General features: G+C 61.0%; 3 protein-coding genes across 4 annotated transcripts; 2 read left to right on the top strand and 1 right to left on the bottom strand.

The window, feature by feature from the left end:
- Nucleotides 1–4,382: 4,382 nt before the first annotated feature.
- Jak3 (Janus kinase 3) lies at nucleotides 4,383–15,167 on the top strand. 2 transcript variants are annotated; one of them, XM_048342555.1, is made up of 24 exons: nucleotides 4,383–4,455; nucleotides 5,585–5,781; nucleotides 5,989–6,112; nucleotides 6,358–6,469; nucleotides 6,566–6,711; nucleotides 6,876–7,170; nucleotides 7,478–7,600; nucleotides 7,684–7,841; nucleotides 8,079–8,190; nucleotides 8,389–8,575; nucleotides 8,943–9,070; nucleotides 9,273–9,401; nucleotides 9,632–9,716; nucleotides 10,259–10,386; nucleotides 10,900–11,032; nucleotides 11,123–11,283; nucleotides 11,360–11,510; nucleotides 12,195–12,334; nucleotides 12,586–12,775; nucleotides 13,123–13,247; nucleotides 13,436–13,608; nucleotides 14,273–14,390; nucleotides 14,612–14,722; nucleotides 15,011–15,167. In XM_048342555.1, the coding sequence occupies exons 2-24, from the start codon at nucleotides 5,598–5,600 to the stop codon at nucleotides 15,131–15,133; spliced, it is 3,336 nt and encodes a 1,111-aa protein (XP_048198512.1). In that variant the 5' UTR covers nucleotides 4,383–4,455; nucleotides 5,585–5,597; the 3' UTR covers nucleotides 15,134–15,167. The 2 variants fall into 2 exon arrangements, with proteins under 2 accessions (XP_048198512.1, XP_048198511.1); XM_048342554.1 differs by having other exon boundaries at nucleotides 9,270–9,401.
- Nucleotides 15,168–16,389: 1,222 nt separating this feature from the next.
- Insl3 (insulin like 3) lies at nucleotides 16,390–16,884 on the top strand. Its single transcript, XM_048340690.1, has 2 exons — nucleotides 16,390–16,555; nucleotides 16,703–16,884. Exons 1-2 carry the CDS (start codon nucleotides 16,390–16,392, stop codon nucleotides 16,882–16,884), a joined length of 348 nt encoding a protein of 115 aa, XP_048196647.1.
- A 1,358-nt stretch (nucleotides 16,885–18,242) lies between these two features.
- Nucleotides 18,243–25,369, bottom strand: B3gnt3 (UDP-GlcNAc:betaGal beta-1,3-N-acetylglucosaminyltransferase 3). Its single transcript, XM_048340689.1, has 4 exons — nucleotides 25,254–25,369; nucleotides 24,853–24,879; nucleotides 20,105–20,690; nucleotides 18,243–19,295 (listed from the first exon to the last, which is right to left on the bottom strand). The coding sequence occupies exons 1-4, from the start codon at nucleotides 25,367–25,369 to the stop codon at nucleotides 18,744–18,746; spliced, it is 1,281 nt and encodes a 426-aa protein (XP_048196646.1). The 3' UTR covers nucleotides 18,243–18,743.
- Between the last annotated feature and the right edge of the window lie 1,959 nt (nucleotides 25,370–27,328).

Here is a 27,328-nt window from a genome sequence, read left to right as displayed (position 1 = left end):
CCATGAACCACCAGAAAACCAGAAGTGGCGCTGTGGCTCGAAGTGGTAGAGCACTAGCTCAGGGATAGTACCCAGGCCTCGGGAGTTCGAGCCCAGAATCGAAAATAAATAAATAGAACAATTGTAATTACTAGATTAACTTGGGCTCTGCTGGGGAGGTGGAGGCAAGAGGGTCACAGGCCAAGGCCAGCCTGGACTGTGTACACTGAGACCTTGTTTTTCTCCCTTCTCCAAACTTGTTAACAGCTGTGCCTCCCACTTATTCTCTTTTAACGTGTGTGTACATGTATGCAAGCGTGCATGTGTGTAGATGCTGGTCCAGGGCCTGGACGCTGTTCCTGAGCTTTTTCACTCAAGGCTGCTGCTCTACCACTTGAACCACAGTTCCACTTCCTCACATTTGCTGGTTTATTGGGGACAAGAGTCCCACAGAGTTTCCTGCCCCGGTTGGCTTGGAACTGCAGCCTCCAGAGTAGCTGGGATTGCAGACACAAGCTATTGGTAGCCCACTGGAATACGATATATTTTTGTTATGTAGTTTGTGCTCCACATTTTGTGGGCAGTTAACTGTAACCTAGGCCAAAGTGATCCAGTTCCTAATTCCCACTGTGCCCTAGGCAGGCCTGGTCCCTGGCTGGAGTCTGGCTGAGGGCGGTTGTGCCTCACTGTGCCCGCCAGGGGGTGTGAAAGAACCTTCCTCAGTTTCTACTCAGAAGAGCCAGCCAGCCTGGCCTTGGTTGACAGGGGTTGACTTGGTATGTTTTTCTTTGGACTTTCCCCATCCATATCTTTCCCCATCCATAACATGCCAGTCATGGCCCCTGTCTTACTCTCCATGCCTGAACTTGAATCTCTGTGCCTCAGTTTCCTCCACCTGTAGCTGAGGAGCTGGGTGGATGGGAAAAGAAAATGAAAAATGCAGAGCAGAGCCCAGGGTGCCAATAGACCCAGACAGGGCTTCAAGGGGAGAGGGAAAGGGAAGTGGGGAGAATGGCCTTGGGAGGGTGGGCAGCATGGAAGGAGGCCAGGAGGAAAGCAGAGGTGGGAAGGGGAGGGCCACAAAGCAGGCTTGGCCTTGGGCTGGACCTGCAGCTGGAGGTGGGTGGAGGGGATCCTGTGGATGGCCAGTGGGACCCAGAACTTTGTGCCTTTGTCTGGGTAAATGCCTTCCTTTCTTTCTGTTCCACTGTGGGTGTTGCACCCCACATCCTCGTGCCAGGCCTGCCCTGCGGAAGCCCCTCCTGGGTTCTCGGGAATCTGGTCCCAGCAGGCTGGGTCTGGTCCTGTTCTGGTTTTTCACCAGGCCCTGGCAGCCCCAGCATGGCCTTGGCTGCCAGCCTGGGCCTCCAGGCTGCTGCTGGCTCCTTGAACCCCCAACTTCCTTGTGGTTCTGGGTTGGGCTGCACTTGCCTGGTGGCCTGGGTGGCCCTGTCACTTACCCTAGACCTTCCCAGTGGACTCACCCCAACCCACCTGGGCACCTGGAGGGGCGCTTGAGGCCAGGAGAGGCGCTCCCTCACCCTCTCCTGCGCTGCTGAGGTGCCTGGACACCCAGCCTCCTGCCTAGGCCAAGGCCAGCCCTGCAACCCAGGCATCTCGCCTCCTGAAATGTGGAATATGTGCCTGCCATTCCAGCTGTGGTGGGAATCCTGAGACAGCTGGATCTAGGGGTAGACATGAACCCTGGCAGAGGAAGCCCCTGACTGCTGCCAGTGCCCAGGGTGATGGGTGTGGATGCCCTGGCCGCGGGCACTGCCTAGGAAGCTCAAGGTCCTGATTTTAAGTCCTGGTATTGCAAAAAAAAAAAATTTCCTTTTAAATGAGATACTCACCTGAGGAGCATGATCAGCATGTAGGAACCCATGGACAAAGAACAAGAAAACCACAAGATGCAGGAAAAGTCAGTCACTTATGTCCCCTTCTGTCATCTGCTACGGCTCCCCAGTTCCTGGGCGTGGGGCCGTGCCGGGTGCTGCACTGACATGCGTGGCTTTGTGCTTCCTTCTCTAATCAATGGCGTGCTCAGCTCCACGTCCCGGACTATAGAGAGAGGTTTGCTGCAGGTGAGGACAGATGAGGAAAGGCAGCAGCCATGGAGCTGTGTGGGCCCGCTCTGCCTCAGCCGGGGTTGGAATCTGGGCAGCAGCTGCACCTGTGGAAGACATGTGCTGGGCAAGGGGCCACACGCACGCACGTGCGCACACGTGTGGTCTCAGGTGACAGTGCCTGTGTGAATCTTTGGTCTATTTTCTCATTCAGTTGTCTGCCTTTTGTATGTGTGTGCCTGTTCTGGGGTTTGAACTCAGGGCCCGGGCGCTGCCCCTGAGCTTTTTTGCTCAAGGCTGGCAGTCTGTGTAAAAGGAGGGTAATGGGGGATGCTTTCCTCTCCTGCCTCCACCACCCCTCTGCCCACCCCTGTGAGCACAGGCAGTGGGCCCCTGGGTGACAGCAGGAAGTGCCCAGGCCCAGCTGTGGACTTTGTTTTTTAATCCTTCATTTCTGGGTGCCTTCAGCCCTCAGCACTGTGGACAGGGTCCCTCCACTGGGGGCAGGGTTCCCACCACAGGACTGCGAGTGGGAGGCTCAGAGAAGCGTGGCACGGGGCAGGACGCGGTGGCCCCCACTGCCGCAGGAGCTGCACAGGTCCAGGCTGGCACAGGGCGTCCAGCGGGCTGTGGGCAGGCAGTTCTGGAGGCAGTCACCAGTGCTTGAGGCGGCCCAGAGGAAGGCTGGAGGTGCCAGAGACACCTGCATGTCATCCTGTTACCACCTGCCAGTCACTTCCGGCATCTCCAGCCGCCACTGTCCTTGGGTGCAGGCTTGGGACACAAATCCACTTTCACTGGGGCCTTAGCCACTTCCAGGAGACCTGGACCCCCTACCCCCCACCCCTGCCCCCATAGCCAGCCTCAGACACATCCTTGTGTGCCAGGGCACAACACCGCTCACCAAAACACTCACCTACCCATAGTGCCACACCAGGGCCCTGAGCAGGAGGCATCTGATCTGCGAGGGGCCCCACTGTGCCCCTGGAGGGAGGGAGGGATGATGGCCACAATCTCTCTGGACCAAGATGCAGAGCTGAGCTCGGGCTAGGCCAGCCTGGGGGTGCTTAGTCACCAAGCCCCAGCTCTTCTCTGTGACTCAAAAGGTCTCCCTGCAGGTGTCCACCACGTGACACACCCCCTTCCGGACCTTCCCCCCTGCCTGTGTGCTGTCCCTGAGCCTCGGTGCTCAAAGCTGGTGCTCTACCACTGGCTCTACCACCACATTGTGTTCTGGTGACTCATTGGAGATAAGAGTCCTACAGACTTTCCTGCCTGGGCTGGCTTTGAACCATGATGCTCCAGCTGTCAGCCTCTTGAGCAGCTGGGATTACAGGATTATCAGCGACTGGTTGCTACTCCTGGTGCCTGCCCTCCCCCCCCCCCCCCCCCCGCAAGGCCCTTCCATTTCTTCACTCGAATCAGCATGTGTCCCTGACATGCACACTTCTCAGGGCAGCCCGATCTGACCTTCCATCTCCCGGCCTCTGCCTGCTAGGACCCAGAGTCCTCACCTGTCCCTGGAGTCCAGCCCCAATGCCACTTCCCCTAGGAACCCTCCCACATGGGGGCACCTGCTGGCAGCTGGGCCCCCAGGCCTTGGTGTGATCATGCGCTTTGGCCCAGGCTTGGACCCTACAACTTGCGCCCTGGCGGCCCCTGTACCCACATGTATCTGTGGAGAGAGGTAGCAACTCAGACATAAAGAGCCGCCAACCAGCCAGGGCCTGTTTCCTGGGGATGCAGCCCCTTCCCCAGGGAGGCCCCAGCTTTCACTGTACCCCCACTTCTCAGAAGCCCTGTCCCCAGTGAGTGCTGCCTGCTCAGTCAGCACCAAGCCCATTCTCCTGTCCTGGCTTTTATCCTCGCTGTGTCCTCACTAGCCACTGGTCCTGCTGCAAGTCTGCCCTCTCCTTGCTCTGTGTTTCTCTGCTGTCCTCTGTGGCTGGGCCTCAGTCCCCCAGATCTGCCTGGGATTTGGAGCCTGGCCCAGCATGGCAGCCCAGACGGACCTACTCCCCAGGTCCTGGGCAAACTTCTCAAAGGGAACTTGAACTTTGTTAGGACACAACCTCCTTGCCTAGGTGCAAAATTCACTTCAAGCTTGCCACAGGTGGGTAAACTGAGGCACAGAGTTCTGGCCTGGTGAGTCTGGGCCTCAGAGCCCTTCCCTAGAGTCTGGGGTCTCCCATGATTGAGGGCTCTACAGAGGACCCTGGGCCGCTCTGCTCCTCCCAGGCCAGGGCTGTGTCCTCTCCGCCCCGGGGCCCTCCTCGCCTGTAACTTCCGGGAGATGTCAGTGGCTCAGGAAGCCTGAGGCCCGGGCTGCACAGGAAGGCGCCTGCGGGACTTCCCGCCTGCCTCTGGCTTCCTGTTCTTCCTCCAGCACATCCAGCACGCCCACCTCCAGGTAAGTTCCACACTGGGCTGGGGCAAGTGTGGGGCAGATGGCCGGGCTGGCTGAGGGTCCTGCGGGAGGCCACAGGGCCTCTAGGCTGACCTGGAGGAGGCTCAACATGTTGGGGAGCCCTGGGGCCAGACCCTGGGCCCCACTTGGTGCTGCAGAACTGGACACCCCCATTCCCAGCCCTGCCAGCCTGTGTGTGCCACGGGAGGGGAGCCAGGTGGAGAATTTCCAGCTACACAGAGCTGCGGGGGGGGGGGGGGGTGGGTATTTTTTATCTTGTTTTTTCTTTTTTTGTCAGTTGTGGGGTTTGAGCTCAGGGCCTGAGCACTGTCCCTGAACTTTTCTGCTCAAGGCTAGTGCTCTACTACTTTGAGCCACAATGCAGGGCCCCCTGGCAGGCTAAGACTCTACTGCAGAGCTCGGTTCAGGCTGTCTCCAGGTCCCCTCTGCACCCCGGTGGCACTGGGCATGCCTTTGAGGAACCCCCCCTACACACACACACCAGCATCTTCCCTCCACCCAGGGCCTGCCTGCCTCAGGCACAGGGTCCCCCAGCCTTGCAGATTAAGGATTAACCCTAAGTGCCTGCTTTAGGGCCCAGGCCAGCCCTGTCAGCCCACTGCACCACTCCCAGAGCCCAGTCCCAGACCCCAGGCCTGCTGGGGCAACACAACATGTAGTGGGGCTGGGACTCGAACCTGGATCCCACCCCATGAGGGCAGAGTCCCCACACTGGGGTAGTTTTTTTGTTTTTGGTTAAGAACAGAGAGAAGGATTAGGAAGACAGAGGCCCCTATTGTCAGTCATAAGGACCCCTCCCTCAACCCCTTATACCAGGGGCAGAAGCTTTGCCAGCTTAGGTGGACTAGAGGCTCCCCACCCTTTGAGAACGGCCTGCTGATGCCTCCAGGCTCAAGCCAGCACCACCAGTGCTTGCTGCACTTCTGTGATCCACTACTCCTGTCTGCCGGGTTGCCAGCAGGCTAGCTGGGGGCAGACAGGGGGGCTGTGGGTTGATTGGAGATGTCTTCCCTGGGTCCAGACAAATACAGGTGTGGGCCCACACAGATCCAGGTGCAGGGGACTCCCAGCTCCAACCCTGTTTGAGGGCCTAAGGTGTCTCTTGTCCCAGGTGGCTTGTCCTCATGGCACCTCCGAGCGAGGAGACCCCCCTGATCCCCCAGCGCTCCTGCAGTCTGTCATCCTCAGAGGCTGGCGTCTTGCATGTGCTGCTCCCTGCTCGGGGTCCCGGGCCTCCTCAGCGCCTGTCCTTTTCCTTTGGGGAACTATCAGCTGAGGAACTGTGCGTGCAGGCTGCCAAGGCCAGTGGTAAGTGGGCTCCTGAAGGGCCAGGCGAGGCTGGGCAGGGCTGGGTGAGGTCCAGGTGGAGGGCCGATAGTTACCTATAGAAGTCAGCATCGGAACTGGGCCTTTGAGAAATGTGTAGGAGTCTGCTAAGGGAGGATGGTGACACCACAGCCCAGCAAGGGAAAGATGGGGAGTGCAAGGAGGTGAATGATAGGCCCATATCCACAGGCATCCTTCCCGTGTACCATCCACTCTTTGCTCTGGCCACCGAGGACCTCACCCATTGGTTTCCCCCAAGCCACATCTTCTCTGTGGAGGACGCAGGCACCCAAGTCTTGGTCTACAGGCTGCGGTAGGAAGCACCTGAAAACCCCCTGAGCTTGAATCAGCCTCTGTAGGGAATTGCCAATGCCTGTGTCACAGATGGGGTTAGTCATTTGCCTAAGGCCACCCAGTACAAAGAGTACTGGTACAACCTGGGCTGTTTGTGGCCCTGGCTGGAATTGCTGCCTCCACCCTGTACCCTGGTTCCTGCTGAGGGGAGGGGTAGGGGGGTGGCTGGGGTCCTTTATCCGGCTTTCCCCCCTTCTCCGGTAGCTTCCATTTCCCCAATTGGTTCGGGCTGGAAAAATGTCACCGCTTTGGGCTGCACAAGGACTTGACCAGCGCCATCTTTGACCTGCCTGTTCTGGAACACCTCTTTGCCCAGGTGGGGCCCACCTGGAGGTGGGAGTCTGGAGTGCATGGTGGCTGGGGAGCCCAGGGTGGTGGGTGGGTGGTCCAGCGAGCCTGTGTCCGTTCCCAGCACCGAGGGGACCTCCTTGCTGGGCGCCTGGCGGTGGGCCTGGGCCTCGAGGAGCAGGACAGGTGCCTTAGCCTGGCAGTGCTGGACCTGGCCCAGATGTGCCTCGAGCGGGCGCAGCGGCCCCGGGAGCTGCTGAGGACCGTGAGGTGAGCAGCTGGGCTCCCGAGGGTGCCTGCGGGGTGAGGGAGGCGGGGCGCGGGGTGGGGGTGCAGCATGTGGGGTGGGAGTTCGGGACGCGGGGTGCGGGATGGGGGTGAGGGTGCGGGCCCCGCCTCCCAGTGTCCCCCCCCCCCGCCCCGTCCTCCCGCAGCTACAAGGCCTGCCTGCCGCCTGTTCTGCGCGACCTCATCCAGGGCCTCAGCTTCGTCACCCGAAAGCGCCTCCGCAGGACCGTGCGCCGCGCGCTGCGCCGCGTGGCCTCCAGCCAGGCCGACCGTCACTCGCTCATGGCCAAGTATGTCATGGACCTGGAGCGGCTGGACCCGGAGCGGCACGCCGAGACCTTCCGCGTGGGCCTACCCGAGGCCACGGGGAGTCAGGACGGGAGGGGGCTGCTGCGGGTGGCCGGCGGCAGCGGCATAGCCTGGAGCGCGGGCGAATCCCAGGTGCAGTAGGGCGGGGCCGCCGACGGGGGCGGGGCCTCGAGGGCTCGACGGGGCCGCGGTAGGGGGCGGGGCGGCTGTGGGGGCGGGGCGTCCGACAGGGGCGGGGCCTCGAGGGGTCGTGGCCGCTAGTAGGGGTGGGGCCTCCGACAGGGGCAGGGCCTCGAGGGTTGATGGGGCTTGGTAATGATTGGCGTGGGCGTGTGGGCGTGGCCAGAGGGAGGTTGAGGTCGGAGGCGTGGGTTGGCTGGGCCCAGGCTTGGGGTGCTGAGCACAGGCCCCCAGCCCCAGCCCTTTCTTTCCCTCCCAGGTCTTCCAACCCTTCTGTGACTTCCCGGAGGTGGTGGACATCAGCATAAAGCAGGCGCCCCGAGCGGGTCCAGCCGGGGAGCACCGCCTGGTGACCCTCACCAGGACGGACAAGCAGATCCTGGTGGGTGGGGGCTCCCTTGCCCTGGGACGGCGGCGGGGGTCCACGGGCCAGGCCCTGACTGCGGACGCCCACTGTTCACGCAGGAGGCTGAGTTCCCAGGGCTGCCCGAGGCGCTGTCCTTTGTGGCCCTGGTGGATGGCTACTTCCGCCTCACCTGTGACCCGAGCCACTTCTTCTGCAAGGAGGCGGCCCCGCCGCGGCTGCTGGAGGAGGTGGCGGTGCGCTGCTGGGGCCCCATCACGTGAGCAGCGCCGGGACCATGTGGGGGGCATGGGGGCCCCCTGCTGCTCACCTTGCACCCGAGGGCGCCTGGCAGTCACCAGGCTGGGGGGTGAGGGGCAGATTTCAAGCCCAGGTCCAGACTGGGAGAGCCGCATGTGTAAGGCCAGGGCTCATCCTGAGAAAAGTGAAGTCAGACTCAGTCCCCACGGGCTTCTCTGTCTCCATCCTTTCTCCTTCCCCCCACCCTTCCCCACAGGCTGGATTTTGCCATCCACAAACTAAAAACCGAGGGGTCCCTGCCTGGCTCCTATGTTCTCCGCCGCAGCCCCCAGATCTTTGACAGCTTCCTCCTCACCGTCTGTGTCCAGGTCAGTCCACACGCAGTCAGGGAGGGCTTTGTGGAGGAGAGGACCTGAGTTGAGAGCCTGCCTCACTCCCGGAACTCTAGGGGAAGGGAAGGCCATTTCTCAGCAAAGGTGTGGAGGCTGCAGTGAGCCGGTGGGGCTGAGAAGGGGGTGTGAGGAAAGGTGCCACCACCCCCTCAGGGCCCCCTTCCCCTTTTGCAGACTCCCCTCGGCCCTGCTTACAAGGGCTGCCTGATCCGGCGGGACCCCACGGGGACCTTCTCCCTGGTTGGCCTCAGCCGGCCTCACAAGAGCCTTCAAGAACTTGTGGCAGCATGCAGGGATGGGGGGCTGCATATAGATGGGGTCACGCTGAGCCTCACCACATGCTGCACCCCCAGACCCAAAGGTGAGCCCACCTTTTTCCTAAAGATACTGGTGTGGAGGCCGAAAGCCCAGAGCAAAACGTTTGGGGGAGGAAAGGTGATTTGGCCAAGCAGCATGGTTAGAAGCAGGCACAGCTGGGTGCGAGTGACACCCCCAGCGCTGTCTCTGGCCTCTTTGGCAAATTTCTCAGCCCCCAGCAGGACAAGTTCAGACCACCCTCAGGGGCAGGGGCTCCCTGGTTTTCCTCCCTCTGTCCCCACCTCTCAGGGCCCTGCTGGAGCTTCTTGAGGTGTCATCTTTAACAACCTTCTGCCGTAGAGCCCCCACCTCAGCTCTTGGCTGCCACCACCTCCAACCTTTGGCTTTCCACTTCTGCCTGCTTTCTGTAGAAAAGTCCAATCTGGTCGTGGTGCGGAGCAGGTGCAGCCTGTCCTCGCCGGCCCCCACCTCACACCAGTCCCCATGCAAGCTGGGCCCCATGACGTTCCACACCATCCCTGCTGACAGCCTGCTGTGGGTAAGAGACCCCTAATCCAGGGATCCCCACACGTGGGGTTCTAGAGACTCAGGTCTGTGGCCGCATGGGCTGCGAGGCCCCAGGCACGTGCTTTTGCCCCTGTGTCCCCACTGTGAAATGGAGACACCGCCCAAGCCTTGCTCGGCTGGGGCCAGAGCAGGCACCGCGCTGACCCCTCGTGGTCCCCACCCCACCCCAGAAGGAGAACCTGGGCCACGGATCCTTCACCAAGATCTACAGGGGCCTTCGCCGCGAGGCCGTGGACGGCGAGGCCCGCGAGACTGAGGTGCTGCTGAAGGTGATGGATGCCAAGCACAGGCACTGCATGGAGGTGAGGGGCTGGCCGGGGCCGGGTGGGTGGAGGGGCTAGGCTTCGGAGAAGTGAAAAAACAAACGACAGAAGCGCAGAGGTAGGCACAGTCCTGAAACAGAAAAGCATCAGGGCTCAGTGCCGGCTGGAAGAGGGTCTGGATTGTGCAAAGGTCCTGTCCAATTTGGGAGCCGTCGGGCTTATCAGGAGTGGGAGGGACCCACGCATCGTCTCTTCTCATCCCGCTCCAGTCCTTCCTGGAAGCAGCCAGCCTGATGAGCCAGGTCTCCTACCCACATCTGGTGCTGCTCCACGGAGTGTGCATGACTGGAGACAGTGAGGCCCCGCCCCTTCCCGCCCAAGCCCCGCCCCTTCCCGCCCAAGCCCCGCCCAAGCCCCACTGCCCGTCAAACCCCGCCCACACCGCAGGTCCCTGAAGCCCCGCCCAAGGAGCCCCGCCCACATCCTGCAGCCCAACGAGGCCCCGCCCAGCCACCACATCCTGCTTCACCCACATTGCTCAGCCCTGCCTACCCCACCCTGCTTCATCCCCAACCCCAACCCACCCCCTCCTGGCCCCACCCCCGAAGGGGTGCGGTTTCAGAGCCCTCTATCCTAGACTCACGCAACCCTAGGCCTGGGGCAGCTCCAGATCCCTCTTGGTATCCAAACCCAGAATGTTTTCAAGTTATACAGACTCCCGGTTTCTGATTTCCTTTGCTGTGCAGCTTTCCACCCAATACATAACTTCTCTGTGCCCCACTTTATTGATTCCGTTCTGTAGCTGTTTTCAGGGTGAATTGGGACTGGGGGGTGCAGCATCTTGAACAGAGCTCAGTCTCCCCCACTCCTCTCCTCTCTGCCCCTCCCTCCACCAGGCACCATGGTGCAGGAATTTGTTCACCTTGGAGCCATAGACACGTATCTGCTCAAGCATGGCCATCTGCTGCCCGCCAGCTGGAAGCTGCAGGTGATCAAACAACTAGCCTATGCCCTCAACTACCTGGTGAGTCCCCCAGTCACCTGTGGTAGAGGGAAAGGGAAAGCTGCTCTGTGGCCTGGATAGGAGTTCGGCAAACAGCATTTTAGAAAGTATAGGCTTAGAGGTGGGAGAACCTGGGAGGGGGAATGCCTTCACCCCTGGGGCTCAGAGCATCAGAGCAGTAGGGATTCAGGAGGCTGGGCAGCTGGAACAGCTTCCTAAAAGAAGGGCGGATGGAGTTCCTGCAGAGAAGGAAGGAGGGCATGTCCTGAGGCTCATTGGGCAGTTCACCTGCAAGAGATCAGTGTGGGGGTGACAGAGAAGCCAGGGAGGTACCCCAAGTGTGGGCGAAGCCCTGAGACAGCAGCAGGGAAGCATGGGGGCAGCACTTGGGAAGAGCAGTGTTGCAGTCAGCTCAGAAGATCGAGCACGGGCCATCCCTGGGCACTGTCCAGTGGGCTCTGAAGGATATATAGGAGTTTGCCAGAGTTCTTTCCTCTTGTCCTGATGGTACCTCCCTGCATGTGATCCACTTAGGAGGACAAAGGGCTCCCTCATGGCAACGTGTCTGCACGGAAGGTGTTGCTGGCTCGGGAGGGGGCTGACGGGAGTCCCCCTTTCATCAAGCTGAGCGACCCTGGAGTCAGCCCCACAGTGCTCAGCCTGGAAAGTACATGTCAGGGAGAGGGGAGGCAGCGGAGGAGGAAGGCTGAGGAGGGGCTGAGGAAGCACCCTGACTTCACCTGTCTCTGGATCTCAGTGCTCACAGACAGGATCCCCTGGGTGGCCCCAGAATGCCTGCAGTGTCCCCGGGAGGCGCAGGCTCTGGGCCTGGAAGTGGACAAGTGGGGCTTCGGTGCAACAGCCTGGGAGGTGTTCAATGGAGGCCCGATGCCCATCAGCACCCTGGACCCCACTGAGGTCAGAGACCAGAGGCCGGGGGCGGGGTGAGGATGGGCTAGGGGTGCACTGGGCCGACCACTGCCTCCTCCCGCAGAAACTCTGGTTCTATGAGCAGCGGCAGCAGCTGCCACCACCCAAGTGGACAGAGCTGGCCTCACTGATCCAGGACTGCATGGCCTACGAGCCAGGCCAGCGGCCCTCCTTCCGGGCCATTATCCGGGACCTCAACAGCCTCATCACCTCAGGTACTGCAGAGTGGGCAGGCAGACCAGGCCCAAGGAGGCCTGCAATGGACAGCGACTGCACCAGTCTATGTGAGCTGGGCTAGCTGCTGTAACACACAGGCCCCACATTTAATATATTTTTGTTTTGTTTTGTTCCATCCTGGGGCTCAGACTCAGAGCCTGGGAGCTATCCCTCAGCTCCTTTGCCCAAGGCTAGTGCTCTACCCCTTGAGCCACAGCTCCTATTCTGGCTCTTTGGTGGCTAATTGGAGATAAGAGTCTCATAGACTTCCCTGCCAGAGCTGGCTTTGAACCGTGATCCTCAGATCTCAGTCTCCTGAATAGCTAGGATGACAGGCATGAGGCACAGGAACCCAGCTACTTCTTATTTGATGATGGGCTCTGTCCCGCAGGGCTTCCCAGTTTGTGGGTCTACTCACCCCACAGACAGTAGCTTTCTGTGGGCCAGGCTTGGAGGGTCACCCAGCATGTACCACCATAGGCCCAGCTCAGGCACAGGTCCTGGAAAACTGGGTCTCCCTGTCCTCTGTGTCTGCAACCACATTGTGTGGCTCAGGGTGTGCACTGCTGGCTAGGAAGCCTGGGCTCACGGTGGGCCTGCCAAAATGCCCAAGGAGGGGCTGCCACACAGAACATGGCTCTGGGACTGGGAGCCACAGTGCACTCTGCTGTGTGTGCCCACAGACTATGAGCTGCTCTCAGATCCGATACCCAGTGCCCTTGAGCCTCGAGATGGCCTTTGGAGTAGTGCCCAGCGCTATGGCTGCCAGGACCCCACGATCTTCGAGGAAAGGCACCTCAAATACATCTCACAGCTGGGCAAGGTGAGGTGGGGACCAGGGGGAAGATGAAGGATGGGTGGGCCCCGGGCTGGGTAGGCGGGGCTTGGTGCGGGTGGGGGGAGCCTATTGGCCGAACTGAGAACACGGGCGTGGCCTCATGTATGGGCGTGGCTTGTAGCGGCTGGAGTTACTGGTCGGTGGGTGCAGCCTGTGGTGGGCGGGGCTTAGTGGGGCGGCGGTGTCTACACGGGTGGGCGGGGCTCGGACGGGCTCACCAGCCCCGCCCCCCCCAGGGCAACTTTGGCAGCGTGGAGCTGTGCCGCTATGACCCCCTCGGAGACAACACGGGCGCCCTGGTGGCTGTGAAGCAGCTGCAGCACAGCGGGCCCGACCAGCAGAGGGACTTCCAGCGGGAGATCCAGATTCTTAAAGCCATGCATTGCGACTTCATCGTCAAGTACCGCGGTGTCAGCTACGGCCCAGGTAGGGGCCTGCGGGAGGCTGCGGGAGCCCAGGGTGGCCCCCCTCCCGGGTGCATCTTTGTCTTGCCCCGCGTGCTACCTGGTGCTGCTTGATGGACTAGACTCAGAGAGGCACAGGTTCGCATCCCTGCTCCTGCTGGGCCATGCATGCACTAGGAGCCTTAGTCTCCTCCATTGATAATGGGCCTTCTTGAGGTTTAAAGGAGCCGTGAAGGCTTTAGGTGTCCAGCTGTTGGATAGCAGTGTGGTGGCTGCTGTTCCCTCGGTGGGGACAGCGCCACACGAGAGGGACCCTGGGGTGAGGGAATGGGTGATTTTTGAGGCGCACTGACCGCACCCCACCTCTAGGTCGCCAGAGCCTGCGTCTGGTCATGGAGTACCTGCCCAGTGGCTGCCTGCGTGACTTCCTGCGCCGCCACCGCGCGCGCCTGGATGCCAGCCGCCTCCTGCTCTACGCCTCCCAGATCTGCAAGGTGCAGGCAGTGAAGGGGGCGGGCAGGGCGGGGGTGGATGGGAGATGATCTGGGTGGGTGCGGGCCGGAAGGAGGGAGCTGGGCTGTGGGGGGGGGGAGCGGACGTGGTGGGGCTGGGCGGAGCTGGGGGGGGGCGAGGAAGCCCCTGGAAGGGGCCACGCCACGAGGTCACCAGCCCCAGTACCCAGGGCATGGAGTACCTGGGCTCCCGCCGCTGTGTGCACCGTGACCTGGCGGCGCGCAACATCCTGGTGGAGAGCGAGGCGCACGTGAAGATCGCCGACTTCGGCCTCGCCAAGCTGCTGCCGCTCGACAAAGAATACTACGTGGTCCGCGAGCCAGGCCAGAGCCCCATCTTCTGGTGGGGACCCCGAGGGGGCCCTGACCCACCCATCCAGTGCCCCGCCCAGCACAGCCCTTGCCAGGCCCACTCCCAGCGCCTCCCACCTTCCTGCCCTAGCTCCGTCCTCCCTCTTCGGAGGCTACCCATCAACCAGTACTGACCCCGCCTTCCCCAGTGATTTCGCTGAGCTCCTACCCATCAACCAGTACTGACCCCGCCTTCCCCAGTGATTTCGCTGAGCTCCGTGGCTAGCCCTGCCTTCACTGACCTTGGTCCCGCCCTTTACTGCTTAGCTCTGCCTCCCCTAGCCTTGGTGCCTCCCTTTACTGCATCTCTGACCCTGCCGCTCAGGCCACGCCCCGCGATGCCCGGCCCCGCCCAGGGCCTAGGCTCCACCTCACTGCCTAGGACAGCCCCACCCAGCACATTTGCCCCACCTCGCCCACAAGCCCGAGTAGCTACACCCAATCTCCAGGCCACACCCGCCATAGCCCCGCCCACTGCTCAACACTGACCCCTCCCTGCCACTTACCCCCTCCTCCATCCCTGCCCCTACCACCACCGGACTGCTTATTCCCAGTTCCTGGCCCCACCGCCTGTGCTCAGGTGCATCACAGGGTGAAGCTCCGCCCCAAGCCAGGAAACTGAGCCCCATGCCTGTTCCTCCCCCTTGGTCCCCCAGGTATGCCCCCGAGTCCCTAGCGGACAATGTTTTCTCGCGCCAGTCTGACGTCTGGAGTTTCGGGGTCCTGCTGTATGAGCTGTTCACCTATGGTGACAAAAACTGCAGCCCCTCAGCTGTGAGTGGGCCTCAGCTTTGTCTTGCTAGCACCCGGTCCACCTGCACCCCAGCCCCAGGGTATTCCTGCTCCTGCCGTGTGCACCCAGTCCCTCCCACACCCATCCCACCCCTGCCGGTGCGCAGCCTGTCCTGCCTGCTACCTAGCCCTGGGGAGGACCCACTCCTGCTGTGCGCCCCATCTCGACGGCCCCTCCCAGACACGAGCCTCTCTTCTCCCAGGAGTTCCTGCACATGATGGGTTGCGAGGGCGATGCCCCTGCCCTCTGCCACCTCCTGGACCTGCTGGCCCAGGGCTACAGGCTGCCTGCACCCCCTGCCTGCCCTTCCCAGGTGAGCAATACCTCTGTGCTGGCTGGCCTGTTTCCAAGTATAACCCTGTCTCAGCCCCCAAACACTGGGGGCGTGGCTGGTGCCAAGGTCCTGGGGTGCCTTTAGTGTTGTCCAATGACCAGAGGCTGCTGGGACATGGGAGTGGGAGGTAGGTGAGACTTGGGACCTAGCCCAGTCTTTGCCCTAAGATTCCAGGGGAGCAGGAATGGGTGCCACCTAGTGGTGCTTTCATATAGAGTCACACCCTGGGGCGTTGAAGCACTGTATTCTCCCCACCTCTTCCCCCAGGTCCACGAGCTCATGAGGCTGTGCTGGGCCTCCAGCCCGCAGGAGCGGCCGAGCTTCCACACCCTGGGACCCCGGCTAGATGCGCTGTGGAGCGGGGGGGGGGGGGGGGGGGCCCGGGGATGAGGTGACTGTGCGGCCCCTGCGGCTCAGCCCTGGGTACTCTGTTCCCTGCTGATCTCCAGGCCAGCAGTGGCCCCACCCTGGGTTTAGAGGGTCCCCGCGGCACCAAGACCCCCAACCAAGCCCATTCTGGTGGCCTTTGCTGCTCGCAAGGATTAAAGGCAGGGGTTGTCTGATCTCAGTTCGAAGCTGCCGGGGTCAGGAGAGTCCCAGGGAGACTCATCTCCAATGAATCATTTCAAAGACGGGAAGTGGTGCTGGGGCTCAAGTGTTCAAGCCCTACAACCGATAACCACAACCAAACATGTCTGTGGACAGATTTAAATGACACACATCAGGGTCAGTGTCTATGTCCACCTGCTGCCCTGACCTGGGGGCTCGTGGGGGCACAGAGGGGCAAGTGGGCTCTAGGAGTGCTTTCTGAATGAATGAACTAATGAATAAAGGACTTCATAGATGAAGGCGGTTCTTGGCATGTCTTGGGGCTTTGGGGGGATGGCTGGGGTGCGAGGTGCAGCTGGGAGAGGTGGGTGGGGTGGGGCTCAGGGTCAGGCCCCCCCTGGCTGCAGCTGCTGGCCTTGGCTCCAGGATGGGGCAGCTGATTTTGAGCCCCAGGTGGGCAGAGGGAACACGCTGCTCTGGGAGGTCAGAGGGCAAGGCTGGACTTGGGGAACAAGGGGGGGGGGGCATCAGCAGAAAGCAGTGCAAATTTGCAGTGCTGCGCAGGCTGCTGGAAATGTGGAGAGAGACAGAGGGACACAGGAAGACCGCCAAAGAGGGGGAGACAAGGCTGAAGAGGGGTGGGGCCAAGGAGGGGGCTGGCTCTGCTCTCCCTGTGGAATGGACCTGAACTGGGCAAGGCCAGCCTCAGTTTCCCTGCTGGGCAAAAGGACCCACAATGCTCCCTCCCTGGGGCCAGCCTGACACACACTTTGTCCCCAGGGCCCGGCCCAGCCGGAGGTGACGCTATAGGGATGCCCAGCCCTGTGTGTGGGACTGGAGGGGCCCAGGCCAGTGCGGATCCCCCATGCCTCAGTTCTTCGTCAGCAACTGGAGTCAGGCGGGCCCTCTCCCACTCCTTTCTTCTGGAGCCTGGGTCAGGGACAGTGGTTGGGGTCGGGGCTACAGGTGTGGAGGGAGGTTCCGCGCACGCATGGGGCCACCGCCCCTGACCTCTCGTCAAGGCCTCAGCAGCCTATAAAGGGGGCGGGGCGGGGCGCCCGGGACTCAGCACCCAGCACTCAGGGATCATCAGCACCATGCATCCGGAGCTGCTGCTGCTGCTGCTGCTGCTGCTCCCCTCGCCGCACCCCGCACTTGTGGGCGCTCTGGCGGCGCGGGAGCGGCTGTGCGGGCACCGCCTGGTGCGGGAGCTCGTGCGTGTCTGCGGGGCGCCGCGCTGGTCCCCCGAGGTCGGCGGCGACTGTGAGTGCACGGCGGGATGGTGATGGGGGGAGCGGGCTGGGGCCGACGCAGGTGCCTATCCACGCGGGGTGCGGCGGGGCCCGGGTTCCCCCCCCCCCCCCCCCGCCCGCGACTCCAGCCGCAGCTCCCGTGATCCCGTGTCTGCAGGGGAGCTGGTGCCTTGGCTGGAGGTGCGGCGACTCCACACGCTGGGCGCCTCCGGGGACCCCCAGCCTGGACGAGAAACCCCGGCCGCTTTCCATCGCCGCCGCCGTGCTGTCAACCCCGTGCACCGCTGCTGCGTCCTCGGCTGCGCCCAGCACGACCTCGTGGGCTTCTGCCCACACTGACCACCTGGCGCCCCAGAGGCCTGACCAGGGCGGGAGGGCTCACCATCAGCCCCCACCCCACCCCCGCCAGCCCGAGACACCCTCACCTCAGCTCAGGACCCCACTGATACAAAGGAGCTGGGCGCTGAAGGTCACACACAGCCAGCCTGGAGCTCCTGAATCCCCAAACTCCAAATAAAGTGGCAAAGCAGCTTCGTGTTTTTCTTCTAGAAGATTTCAGGCCGACAGCCCCTCTGCTGGATGGTCCTACAGCTGCCCTGCCTCTCCCAGCCTGATGCTCTGAGTCCCCAGGAGGCCAAGTGGGGAAACTGAGGCAGGGAGAAGGCTGGCCTGGCCAGGCCCAGCCAGCAGCAAGCAGCTGACTGTGGCACCTGTGACCTCCTGCCCTTTCTCCTACCTCTTCCTAGTCCTGCTCCAGCCCCAGGGCTCTGCTGCTGCCCTGCAGCAACTCATCCTACCTCAAGACCTTTGCCTGTGCTGTCAGGGAGGAATGTTGCTGTCCTCCCCCTCCCCCATTGGCTGCCATTCCCATTGCTTGGTTCTAGAAAACTTTCCTCAAAGCGCCTGCCACGCCCTAGGATGGCCATGTGTAGGGACAATGAAGTCATGGGCACTGCTGGAGGTAGAGGGACACAGACCAGAGCCCTCCTGGGATAGGCAGAGGCCACAAGGGTCCCAGGTCAGTGTGGATGTGGGCTGGGGGCACTGGGGAATTTGAGCTGGGCTGGGCCAGGTCCAGTTGCCCTGGCAGGACCCTTGGCCACCTCCACCTACCCCCTGCCTCACTTCCCCTGGTGGAAGGAGGTTGTTTTTCTAGTCCTGGGGCTTGAACTCAGGGCCTGGGCATTGTCCCTGTGGTGCTTTTGCTCCGGCTACCATTTTAACCCTTGAGCTACAGCTCCACTTCTGGCTTTTTCTGTGTATGTGGTGCTGAGAAGTTGAGAACTCAGGCCTTCATCTATGCTAGGCCAGCATTCTACCACTACGCCATACCCCCAGCCTGGAAGGAGCCTTTTAAGGATGACTGTAGACCAGACTTTCTTTGCTAAAATAAGTAAATTACTTTTTTTTTTTTTTTTGCCAGTCCTGGGGCTTGAAACCAGGGCCTGAGTACTATCCTGAGCTGCTTTTGCTCAAGGCTAGCACTCTTAACACTGGAACCACAGCACCACTTCCAGCTTTTTCTGTGTATGTGGTGCTGAGGAATCAAACCCAGGGCTACATGCATGCTAGGTGAGCACTGTACTACTAGGCCACCCTCCTGGGCCCATAAATGACTTAAAAAAATTAAAAGGGACCGGGGTGCAGCTCACGGGTGGAGCCTGAAACCAGTAGTTAACAGTCAATACTCCGAGAGCTGCACAAAACAATTTATGCTGACACCTGGCTCCCCAGGTCCCCGCCAGGCCCAAGTGCCCTTCCTGAGTCTGTGTGGTCTGGGCCAGACCCCAACCCTCAGAGCGAGGGGTCCCTGCTTCCCTGGCCACTCCCTGAGTTTGGGGGGCACTAGACATGGGGCTCCCCCCCCCCCACTGGGATTCTTAAGCACTTGGCTTCCTCCGGAGGGGTCTGGGGCCCTTATGCCCTGTTTCCTGTCCTCAGACGCTGAGGCCTCCAGCAGGCTGAGACCCAGTGGGGCTGGAGCCTGCACTGGGGGCTTCCTCCTGTGGCTGCCATGCGGAGGAGGTGGTCACTGTCTCTGAGGACAGGGAGTAGGCAGTGAGCATCACCGCAGGGGTTGTAAGGGATGGGTAGGAGCTCATGGCATCCACTTACTAACCCCTCCTAACTTGCCTAGAAAGGCAAAGGCCTCGACACCCCAGAGGGGGCTGGGGAGGGTGGGGGGAGGTGAGTGGGCTTCAGTAGATCTTGGCCCGGCGGCCACAGGCCATGTCGGGGCGGTTCAGCGCATCCCACATGAGCAGCATCTCGTAGGGCAGGAAGCGGTGCACCAGCAGCAGCTCGCGGTAGAAGCAGGGGTCAAAAGAGGAGAGGTGCGGGGAGGGGGCATGCACACCTGCGGTACGCACACCGCTGTGGGCCGCAGGCCGCAGCCCCTCGTGCTGCAGGCACATGCCCAGGAAGACATCGTCGATGGGGAAGAGCAGGAGAGCAGGCGCGGCGCGGCGCAGTGCGCGGCCGGTGAACCGCGACAGCAGCAGCCCGCCGCCGCCGCAGTAGGGCGGGTAGCGCTCCGCGGCCGTCAGCAGCCGTGGCACGAAGTATTTGCTCCAGGGCACTCGGATCGGGCCCACGTTCTGGATGAGGTGGCCCACGAACAGGTGGCGGTCGGGGTCCTGGCCCTGCAGGTAGGCTACCATGTTGTCCGTGTGTGCGAACACGTCGTCGTCCCCGTTGAGCACGAAGCTGGCGTTGGTGCACCTGGTCTCCTGCCAGCGGAGGAAGAGGACCTGCGGAGGGGATATGGCTGAGGGCGGGGGCACGGAAGGCAACGCCCACCCACGTTTGGCTCCTCCCACTGCTGTCCCTGTCCACCCCCGGCTCTGGTTTTGCCCTCCCCACCTGGAATCCCAGCATTCTGTGGAGGCGGGAGGATCTGAGCCTATGGCCAACCTGTGGTGGCAGTGATTCTCTTTCCAAAACAAATAAGTGAATAAACAGACGTCTCTCAGAAGGTGACCTGGCAGCCCTAACCTCCTCCCCGTGCCTCAGTATACAAGTTGGCTCACCCAGCCTCTGCCTCCGGGAGAGCTGGGGTTCTGCAGAGACATCTTCCACAAGAATGGAGCCGCTGACACATTACCAAAGTGCATCTGGCTCGGCCTGGCTCTGCCCTGTCCTCAGTGGCACTGTGTGACAATTTTACTTCCGCTTGTCCTGCTGCCCCACCCCGCCGGGCTCGCTCAGCACTTGCCTAGCACCCAGCCCAGGGCCAGCTCTCTGTTGCTGTGAATGGACCCGTACTTCTCAAATTGACAAGTCACACTACTTTTCCTTGTGTGTGGGCTAGAACTCAGGACCTCTCCCTTGCTTGGCTTGGTTGCTCGGGTGTTCTACCCTTTGAGCCACCCCTCCAGCCCTGGATTTAGCTGGTTATTTTGGAGATGGGAGTCCTGTGGACTATTCTCCAGGCTTGGCCTTCCATGGTGATATTGCAGGTCTCAACATCCCCAGTGGTTAGGATTCCAGGTGTCACCCCAGCAGGGTTTGCCCAGCCTCTAACTATCCCTCAAAACCTCAGCGGCCCCTGCTGGCCCACCTGCTTGAGCGTGAGGTTGAAAAAGGAGTCATGGAAGTCCCACTGCAGGATGTCGCCGTGTGTCTGGGCCTCCAGCTCCAGCAGCCGGTTGAGCTTGTGGGCCTGGTGTGGGTCAGAGGCGGTGCCCACGAGGAAGAGGCGGCGGATGGGCGCGCCCCGCACCTGGCGCTCGAGGCCCCAGGTCTGCCGCACGAGCTGGCGCCGCTCGTAGTTGCGAGGAGAGGACTTGATGGCCAGGAGCAGGAACACAGGCCCCGAGCACTTGTCGGCCGCTGCGTCCTGCAGCAGCGCGAAGTCGCGGCAGTGTCGGTACAGCAGGAAGTCGCGCACATGCACGGGCTGCGCCGCGAAATCAGGGTGCTGGGCTATTGAGGTGTTGGGGGTACAGGGTGGGGGCCGTGGGGCAAGTGGGGGCTGGGCCAGGGCAGCGCGCGTGCCTGGCGCCTCCTCCGGGGCTGTGCACCGGGGTGCAGGGCGCAGGTAGACGATGGCCAGAAGCACGCAGGCGCCCAGGGCCAGAGCCAGGGGCAGGTCCAGGCCGGCCTCAGCAGCCGGGGGAACCGCATCCGGCCTGGGTCCGGGGGTCCTGAGGAGAACAGTGCCCGCTGCATGGCCCTACGCTCCAGTCTCCACCCCTGCCTCTCTCCTGCCCAGTATCTTCCTTAGCAAACTCATATTCATCCCTTAAACCCATCTCCCTGCCCAGTCCTGGCTCCTTGAGAGGTCCATGTGGGCTCTGGGACTCCCCATGGCAGAGCAGCTCAGAGGTCTGGGACCACCTGGCACCGCAGATGAATCCCTGTGGGCCTCTGTGAACTCTTATGCAACCTCAAACACCGCTGCTGCCATGCCCCTCATCCAGGCGAGCCCAGCATCTCCTGTCTGAAGTCGGGGTGTCCGTCTTGCTCCCACCCTGGCTGTGTCACAGCATTGTGGGGGGGTTGCCAGGGTCTGTGCAGACCCAGCCACTTACCTCAAGCAGCCTGGGGTCTGGGTCCTGGCTGTTCTCTGTCTCCTCCTGGCACCCGGCACACTGTGGGGGTGGCCAGTGAGTCCAGTGTGGACCCCACCCAGCTCCCCCCCAAGAAGTGGGGTACAGAAGCCACCAGGCTGCAGTGGGGGCTGGGCCTGGGCCCATGTGACCACCACCAGGGCCAGGCCTGCCCCCACCCAGCTGCAGCCTGGAAGGGCGCAGCCTGCCCTGGCCCAGCTATGTGACAGCAGGATGAGGCATGACCTCTGAATGCCAGTTGGTCAGGGCGCCAGGGGCGGCGTTGGTCTGGCCAGGTGGGCAGGGACTGTTTGGGGTGGGTGGGGGAGCCCCCTCAAGCTAGACCAGAGTCAGGTGGGGGACACTGGGCTGACGATGGTGACATCTGGGATGAGCCAGGACCCTTGCCAGCAGCCCCACTGCCAGACCAGTCAGGTCTGCCGGAGGCTGTTTGCCCTTCATACCTGAGTGTCATTTTGCTGTTGCCCCAGCAATTGATTTCCTCTAAGGAAAAGCCACTTATTTTTGCTGGCCAAGGCCCAGGAGCCTCCTCAGGGCTGCAGATGAGGGTCATCCCCTCACCCCAGACCCTTATTCTGCTCTTGCTCTAAGCACAGGGGGCTCCGAAAAACCCTAAACCTCTAGGCACTGTGTGGCCCCAGAGCCTTTGCACCTACTGCCTTCTGATGCAGATGCCAGGGCAGCAAGCGTCCTCCTCCCCCAGCCACTGCCAGGAGCAGCGGCCACCAGCCTGGTGCTGGTTGCTTCCACTGTGGCCCCGGTGGCAAGAGTAGGGCCAGTTGCTTAGGGTGACAAGAGCAGGCCTAGTTGCTCCAGGTACTGTTTGAGAAACTGAGGAAGGCCTAGGCTGCCAGGAGGTGGGGATAACTGACATCCTCAGGGACCACAACCACAGGACTCACAGATGTTATTACTTTTGAGGCACCTAGCCAAAAGGAGGAAGGATGTCTCCATGTTGGCCACTCAGCCTCTACCTAAAGTGTGGCATGCTGATTACTGGCTGAATATTCATAAGCCTGGGCTGGTAATGGAATATGCATGATGCCCTGCTTAATATTAATGATGCATTGGATATTAATGATGTCACAGTTGCAGCTTGCCTGCCATAGTAAATAGTTGAGTTACTGGATACTCACAAGTTGTAAGAAAGAATGCTAACAGTGGCTCACACTAGTAATCCTAGCTACTCAGAAGGCTGAGATCTGAGGATCATGGTTCAAAGCCTGACTAGGCAAGAAAGTCTGTGAGACTCTTATTTCCAATTAACTACCAGAAAACTGGAAGTGGTGCTGTGGCTCTGCACAGCTAGTGGTAGTGCTCTACCACTAGCCTTGAGCTGAAGAGCTCAGGGACAGCGCCCAGGCCCTGAGTTCAAGCCCAAAGTCTGACACACACAAAAAAAGAATGCTGGGCTGGGAATATGGTCTAGTGGCAAGAGTGCTTGCCTTGTATACATGAAGCCTTGGGCTCAATTCCTCAGCACTACATATATAGAAAAGGCCAGAAGTGGTACTGTGGCTCAAGTGGTAGAGTGCTAGCCTTGAGCAAAGAGGCCAGGGACAGTGCTCAGGCCCTGAGTCCAAGCCCCAGGACTGGCAGAAAGAAAAAAAAAAAGAATGCTAATAACACATTGAAAATTCATGATGATGGCACTATTGGATATTTATGTATCATCAAGGTGAATATTAATGGCTGTTGAATATTTGTGAGTTGCACATCCAAGGGTCAGCTCCTTGGATATTTATGAACTATTATGGTGACTGCCATTAATGACTCAATGAATATTCATGAGTCCATAGTCCATGAAGTCCATGAGTCCATGAAGCCCTGGGCCCTTCTCAAGAAGCCTAATTCCCTGGACCTGGGTGGTACCAGGCACTTGGGGGGGTCTTAATCTCAGTCTTATTGCTGTCCCCTGAGTCCCTGAAGCCCCCACTGGGGCTGTCCATGCTGGGACACTGGGCATAATGGCTTTTGCCTCAGCCTCAGGAGGCCCCATATAGGGGGCATCTCAATGTTCTCCTGCCAAGTGAGGGCAGGGGTCAGGGGATCAGGGGCATACCTGGTGTGGGCCCCACTGGGTCTCCAGACAGCCAGGAGGCCCAAGAAAACAGGGGACCTCTGCAGACCCCAGAATAACAGGAACAGCAAACAAGACCCTTCTCCCAGAAACAGAAAGCAGATGTAGAAGCCCTGCTCCCGGTCAAGGCCCCCCAGGGCCTCCAGCTCTCAGGCAGGCCAGCAGGCATGGGTGCCATGCCTCTGCCCAGCCCTGGCACTCCCAGATGGGCTGCTTTAACAAGCATGGGGTTACTTTTATGAAGAGCAAGGAGGGCTGCGTGCTGGCTTCATAAAACCTCAGCAGGTGGAGGCCAACAGCCGAAGCCAGCACAAGGGTAAGCCTGCGGGAGGGAACCGGAGGGCCACGCCCTTTAGAACTTGGCTTCCTGATTTCTGGGCAGCATTTCCGTCAGTGATCCACAGTGGGCCACTGGTTTCAGGGGGGTGGATGCTGTGGTGCCAGCCCCGCCCCCTCCCCTCTCCAGGGCTCCATCCCTGCTTTCTTGCTGAATGGGGAACCTGAACCTAGGAAGGCAGCTAGGCATCCCAGCCCCACCAAGGTCACTTCCTGACCGCTCCCCTCGGGACTTCCTGGACCCCCACCCAGTCCTGGGCCTTTCCCTTACCGCCCTGCTGTGGTCAGTTAATTCGGTCGTGCAAAGATAAATGTCAGGAATGGAACATAATGAGCTGTATAATCAGAAGAGTAAACATACCAGATCACGCCTGCAACCGCCACCCTGGCACTGGAGCTGGGCTAGTGTCATTTCTATGAAGAGGGAAACTGAGGCATACGGCAGCCAGCTCCCAAAGGGGGTAGGTAAGGCTGTCATAGGTGTGTTTCCTTTAGGCTGTCACTTAGGTAATGAGCTCCCCACCACAAGAGGCAACGGAGGCAAGCCAAGACTCCCCCCAGGAAGGGAGTCCAGGGCTGCCCTGAATAAGTCCCTAGCCTCCGGGGTGGCCTGCAGGTCCGAGTCATGCACAGGGCCTGGGGACAAGGGAACAACACCCCTAGGGGCTGCCTTCCCAGAGCTCATACAGATCTCCGGAGGCCTGGGGGTCTCTGGCAGCGGTGGCTTGTTCCCACTTGTCCCCTGTGGATTCTCTGAACCCAGAGCACGGCCACACGCTGGGTGGGGGCCAGCTCGGCCCACCAAACCTCCATCCCCTCACTCCAGAACCAGCACCAGGGGTCACAGCCCGTGCAGGAAGCAGCCCTGACCTCCGGGCACGACCCCAGGTCGGCCTGGCGCAATGAGCACCGGGAGGCGGAGGCAGGAGGTTCTGGGTTCAAGGCTAGCCCAGGAGACATTGGGAGTCTCAGTCCCAAGGAAGAAAGGAAGGAAAGGAAAATGTGCCCGGGGAAACTTGGTGATGCGGGCGCGGCACCTTGACCTGGCCACAGCAGCTGCGGGGGGGGGGTGCGGGGGGGGGGGACACACAGCCCGCCATGCCCCGGAGGGAAACTGAGGCCCCCAAGACTTCACCGAGGCGCGTCCTGCGCTTTCCCCACGCCAACCTCAACCACAGGGATGGGGGCGACTCCGGCACCACGGCCCGCGGACCCCTCGGAGCCCCGCGAGGACCACGGGCGGGGATGCTCCGCGCGGCGAACCCCGCGCTGGCTCCCCGGTAGGGCTCCCCGTCTCCGTTCCCGCCTGAGGTCACTCACCACGCGGCGTCTCCGCTCCTGAGGCTCCTGGAGGGCGGCAGAAAGTTTTCAACTGGGCCGAACCCCCGCCTCCAGCCCGATCTTTCCTTCCTGCAGCTCTCCCACCTCCTTCCCGCCCCGGCCGCCCGCCTCCTACCAGCAGCTGCGGGTAGTTCAGAGCAAATGAACTGGCTCATCACGCCCCGCCCAGGCCCCGCCCACTCCCCCTGCGGCTACACTACAGCCCGGGCCGTAAGCCCCGCCCCCCACGCCTACAGACCACGCCCACACATTAACTCTTCCCTACTTCTCAGGTTCATAAGTCCCGCCCACCTGTCAAATTCCCATGCCCACCTGGCTGTCCCCAATCCAGACCACACCCCTCCTCTCGGACACGCCCCTTTGCTGCCACGCCCACTCACCTGTAGGAGCAGCCGAGCCTCTCATCTTCCCAGCCCCGGGCCAGGACCCAGGTGTGTGGAGCAACAGAGGCCGGCGGGACCTGGTGGCTCCTCAGCCTCCACAGGGCTGCAAGCATTCCCCGACCCCAACCTGTCCATATCACACGCATGGAGCTCCGGCCCCAGGAAGACTCGGTGATCCCAGGATGCATAGGTCTCAGCCAGGGCAATGGCAGCAGGGCTGTCACACCAACTACTCCAGATGAAGGCTCCCTTGGGAGAGCCTTGGTGCCCAGCCTGGGCTCACACCCCAGCACCTCGGAGCGAAAGCTGGAGGATGAACCCCAGGTTTGGGTGTTTGCTGGGCACACTGAGGTGCTCCCCCACCAACCTGCCTCACCTGGGCTTGCCCTCTGCCCCAGCCCTGCCCTGAACCCCACCTGCCTTGGGCACCCAAATGGAGTTTAATCCTGGTGACATTCCCTTCACTGTCCCCAGTGCCCAGCTGGACTCTGCATTACATGGTGGTTTCAGTTTTAGAAAGTCTTGGACTTTGTTCAGAGCCCCACCCACCCCATGGGCCCCTTGGTTGGGGCTGGTACCCCACAAGCAACTTGAGATCGAACATCTGGTGAGGGTCCTGGCCTCCCCCTCTTCCAGACATGGGCCCTTCCTGAGTCCCCTGGAACCTTGCTGGACCCCAGCCAGGGCTGCAGTTCCTACTGGAGGATGAGGGGTCCCCACCCAGTACATGGGAGAAGCCTGCCCACTGCAAGGGCTCAATTCAGGCTGGGTGTCATTTGTCCAGGGCCCAAGACCAGTGCAGAGGAAAGGCCAGCTCTGTTGGCTACAACCAAAGGTGGGGACCAGCCATGCGCCCACCAGCTGACATACAGATGGGGCTGTCCACCCACACACACAGAGTATTACTCAGCCATAAGAGAGAATGAGGCTCTATGTTGTCTCACGGATGAGGCCTGACTGACAGAAGTCAGGCAAAGGCCAACCAGTGTGTGATTCTAGGACAGCAACTGCCCAGAAGACGCCCAGTGGCCAGCGGGGCCTGGAGAGAGATTGCAGAGGGGGCTAGAAGTATGTTGGAATTGGACAGAGGTGGTGGCTGTGGGACGTGGCAAGTGACCTGGAGCCCTGCGTGGAACAATGCACAATAGTGAACAGCTTGGTGGATTTCCATGCAATTAAACAATTAAAAGATTAGGTCACTTGCCAGGTAAGGTGACCCCCGAGCTGACTGCTCTACAGGAAATGTGGGGTTTGTGCTTCCTGCGTCACCAGGTCTCTAGGGAGAACCCACCCCGCTGCCCCAGGGGTGCCTGAGTAAACGGCCCCACCCGGCCCACCCAGTCACTGGGCCCTGTGCCAGGTCAGCCCACGGCCAGGGGAGAACAGGGCCCTTGTGTTGTGGAAGGGCCCAGGTTAAGGTCAGCAGGTGCTGGACGCACTATCGCTGGGCAGCACCAGATAAGGCCGGTGCAAGTAGGCAGCAGCAGCTGGAGGGGACCCTGGCAGCACAGTGGCCGTGTACCACACCAGCAAAGGTGCCACCTGGAGGGCCTCACGCAAAGCTCTGGGACAGCAGCCCGCCCGCAGCCACGTCTGTGGCGTAGAGGTGGAGGGCAGCCTGGAACTCGAAGCCACAAATTCCATTACTGACTGGGATCTAGCAGCTCCCAGAGCGGCTGCTGTGACACATCCCGCCCAGCACACGGCTCTAGCCCAGTGCCCCAGACTTGTCCCGGCCACAGAGCCTTCTGCAAGGGAGGAAGGGCTAGAGGGCAAAGGGGCTCAACATTCCCCCAGGGATTCAGGAGCCTTCTAAAGTGGCAGCATGATAAATGGGGTGAGGCCTGGCACCATGGCTCACACCCTTAGCCTTGGCTATACAGAAGGTTGAGACTGGGGGATCATGGCTTGAAAAGCCAGAGACTCCATCTCCAATTAACCAGGAAAATGCAGGCCTGGAGACATGGATCAGGTGGTAGAGCACCAGCCACAAATGAGAAAACCAAGTGAGAGCAAGAGGGCCCAAAACTAGCACACATAAAAAAGATGGGGTTTCCAGGGATAAGAAGTTT

This window comes from Perognathus longimembris, chromosome 3 (genome assembly GCF_023159225.1).
Source record: "Perognathus longimembris pacificus isolate PPM17 chromosome 3, ASM2315922v1, whole genome shotgun sequence".
In the NCBI taxonomy this organism is placed as follows: domain Eukaryota; kingdom Metazoa; phylum Chordata; class Mammalia; order Rodentia; family Heteromyidae; genus Perognathus; species Perognathus longimembris.
Note: the sequence above shows the minus strand (reverse complement) of the source record. Positions and strands in the feature narration are given on the sequence as shown.

What these genes read in the sequence shown, in the direction of transcription:
- B3gnt3 (XM_048340689.1), bottom strand. Translation starts at nt 25,369, where the DNA reads ATGCTTGCAGCCCTGTGGAGGCTGAGGAGCCACCAGGTCCCGCCGGCC. An exon ending in AGGAGCGGAGACGCCGCGTG is followed by an intron (nt 20,691 to 24,852) that starts GTGAGTGACCTC and finishes TGTTCTCCTCAG; the next exon opens with GACCCCCGGACCCAGGCCGG. An exon ending in TCAACCTCACGCTCAAGCAG is followed by an intron (nt 19,296 to 20,104) that starts GTGGGCCAGCAG and finishes TCCCCTCCGCAG; the next exon opens with GTCCTCTTCCTCCGCTGGCA.
- Insl3 (XM_048340690.1), top strand. Translation starts at nt 16,390, where the DNA reads ATGCATCCGGAGCTGCTGCTGCTGCTGCTGCTGCTGCTCCCCTCGCCG. An exon ending in CCCCGAGGTCGGCGGCGACT is followed by an intron (nt 16,556 to 16,702) that starts GTGAGTGCACGG and finishes CCGTGTCTGCAG; the next exon opens with GGGAGCTGGTGCCTTGGCTG.
- Jak3 (XM_048342554.1), top strand. Translation starts at nt 5,598, where the DNA reads ATGGCACCTCCGAGCGAGGAGACCCCCCTGATCCCCCAGCGCTCCTGC. An exon ending in TGGAACACCTCTTTGCCCAG is followed by an intron (nt 6,470 to 6,565) that starts GTGGGGCCCACC and finishes GTCCGTTCCCAG; the next exon opens with CACCGAGGGGACCTCCTTGC. An exon ending in GGAGCGCGGGCGAATCCCAG is followed by an intron (nt 7,171 to 7,477) that starts GTGCAGTAGGGC and finishes TTTCCCTCCCAG; the next exon opens with GTCTTCCAACCCTTCTGTGA.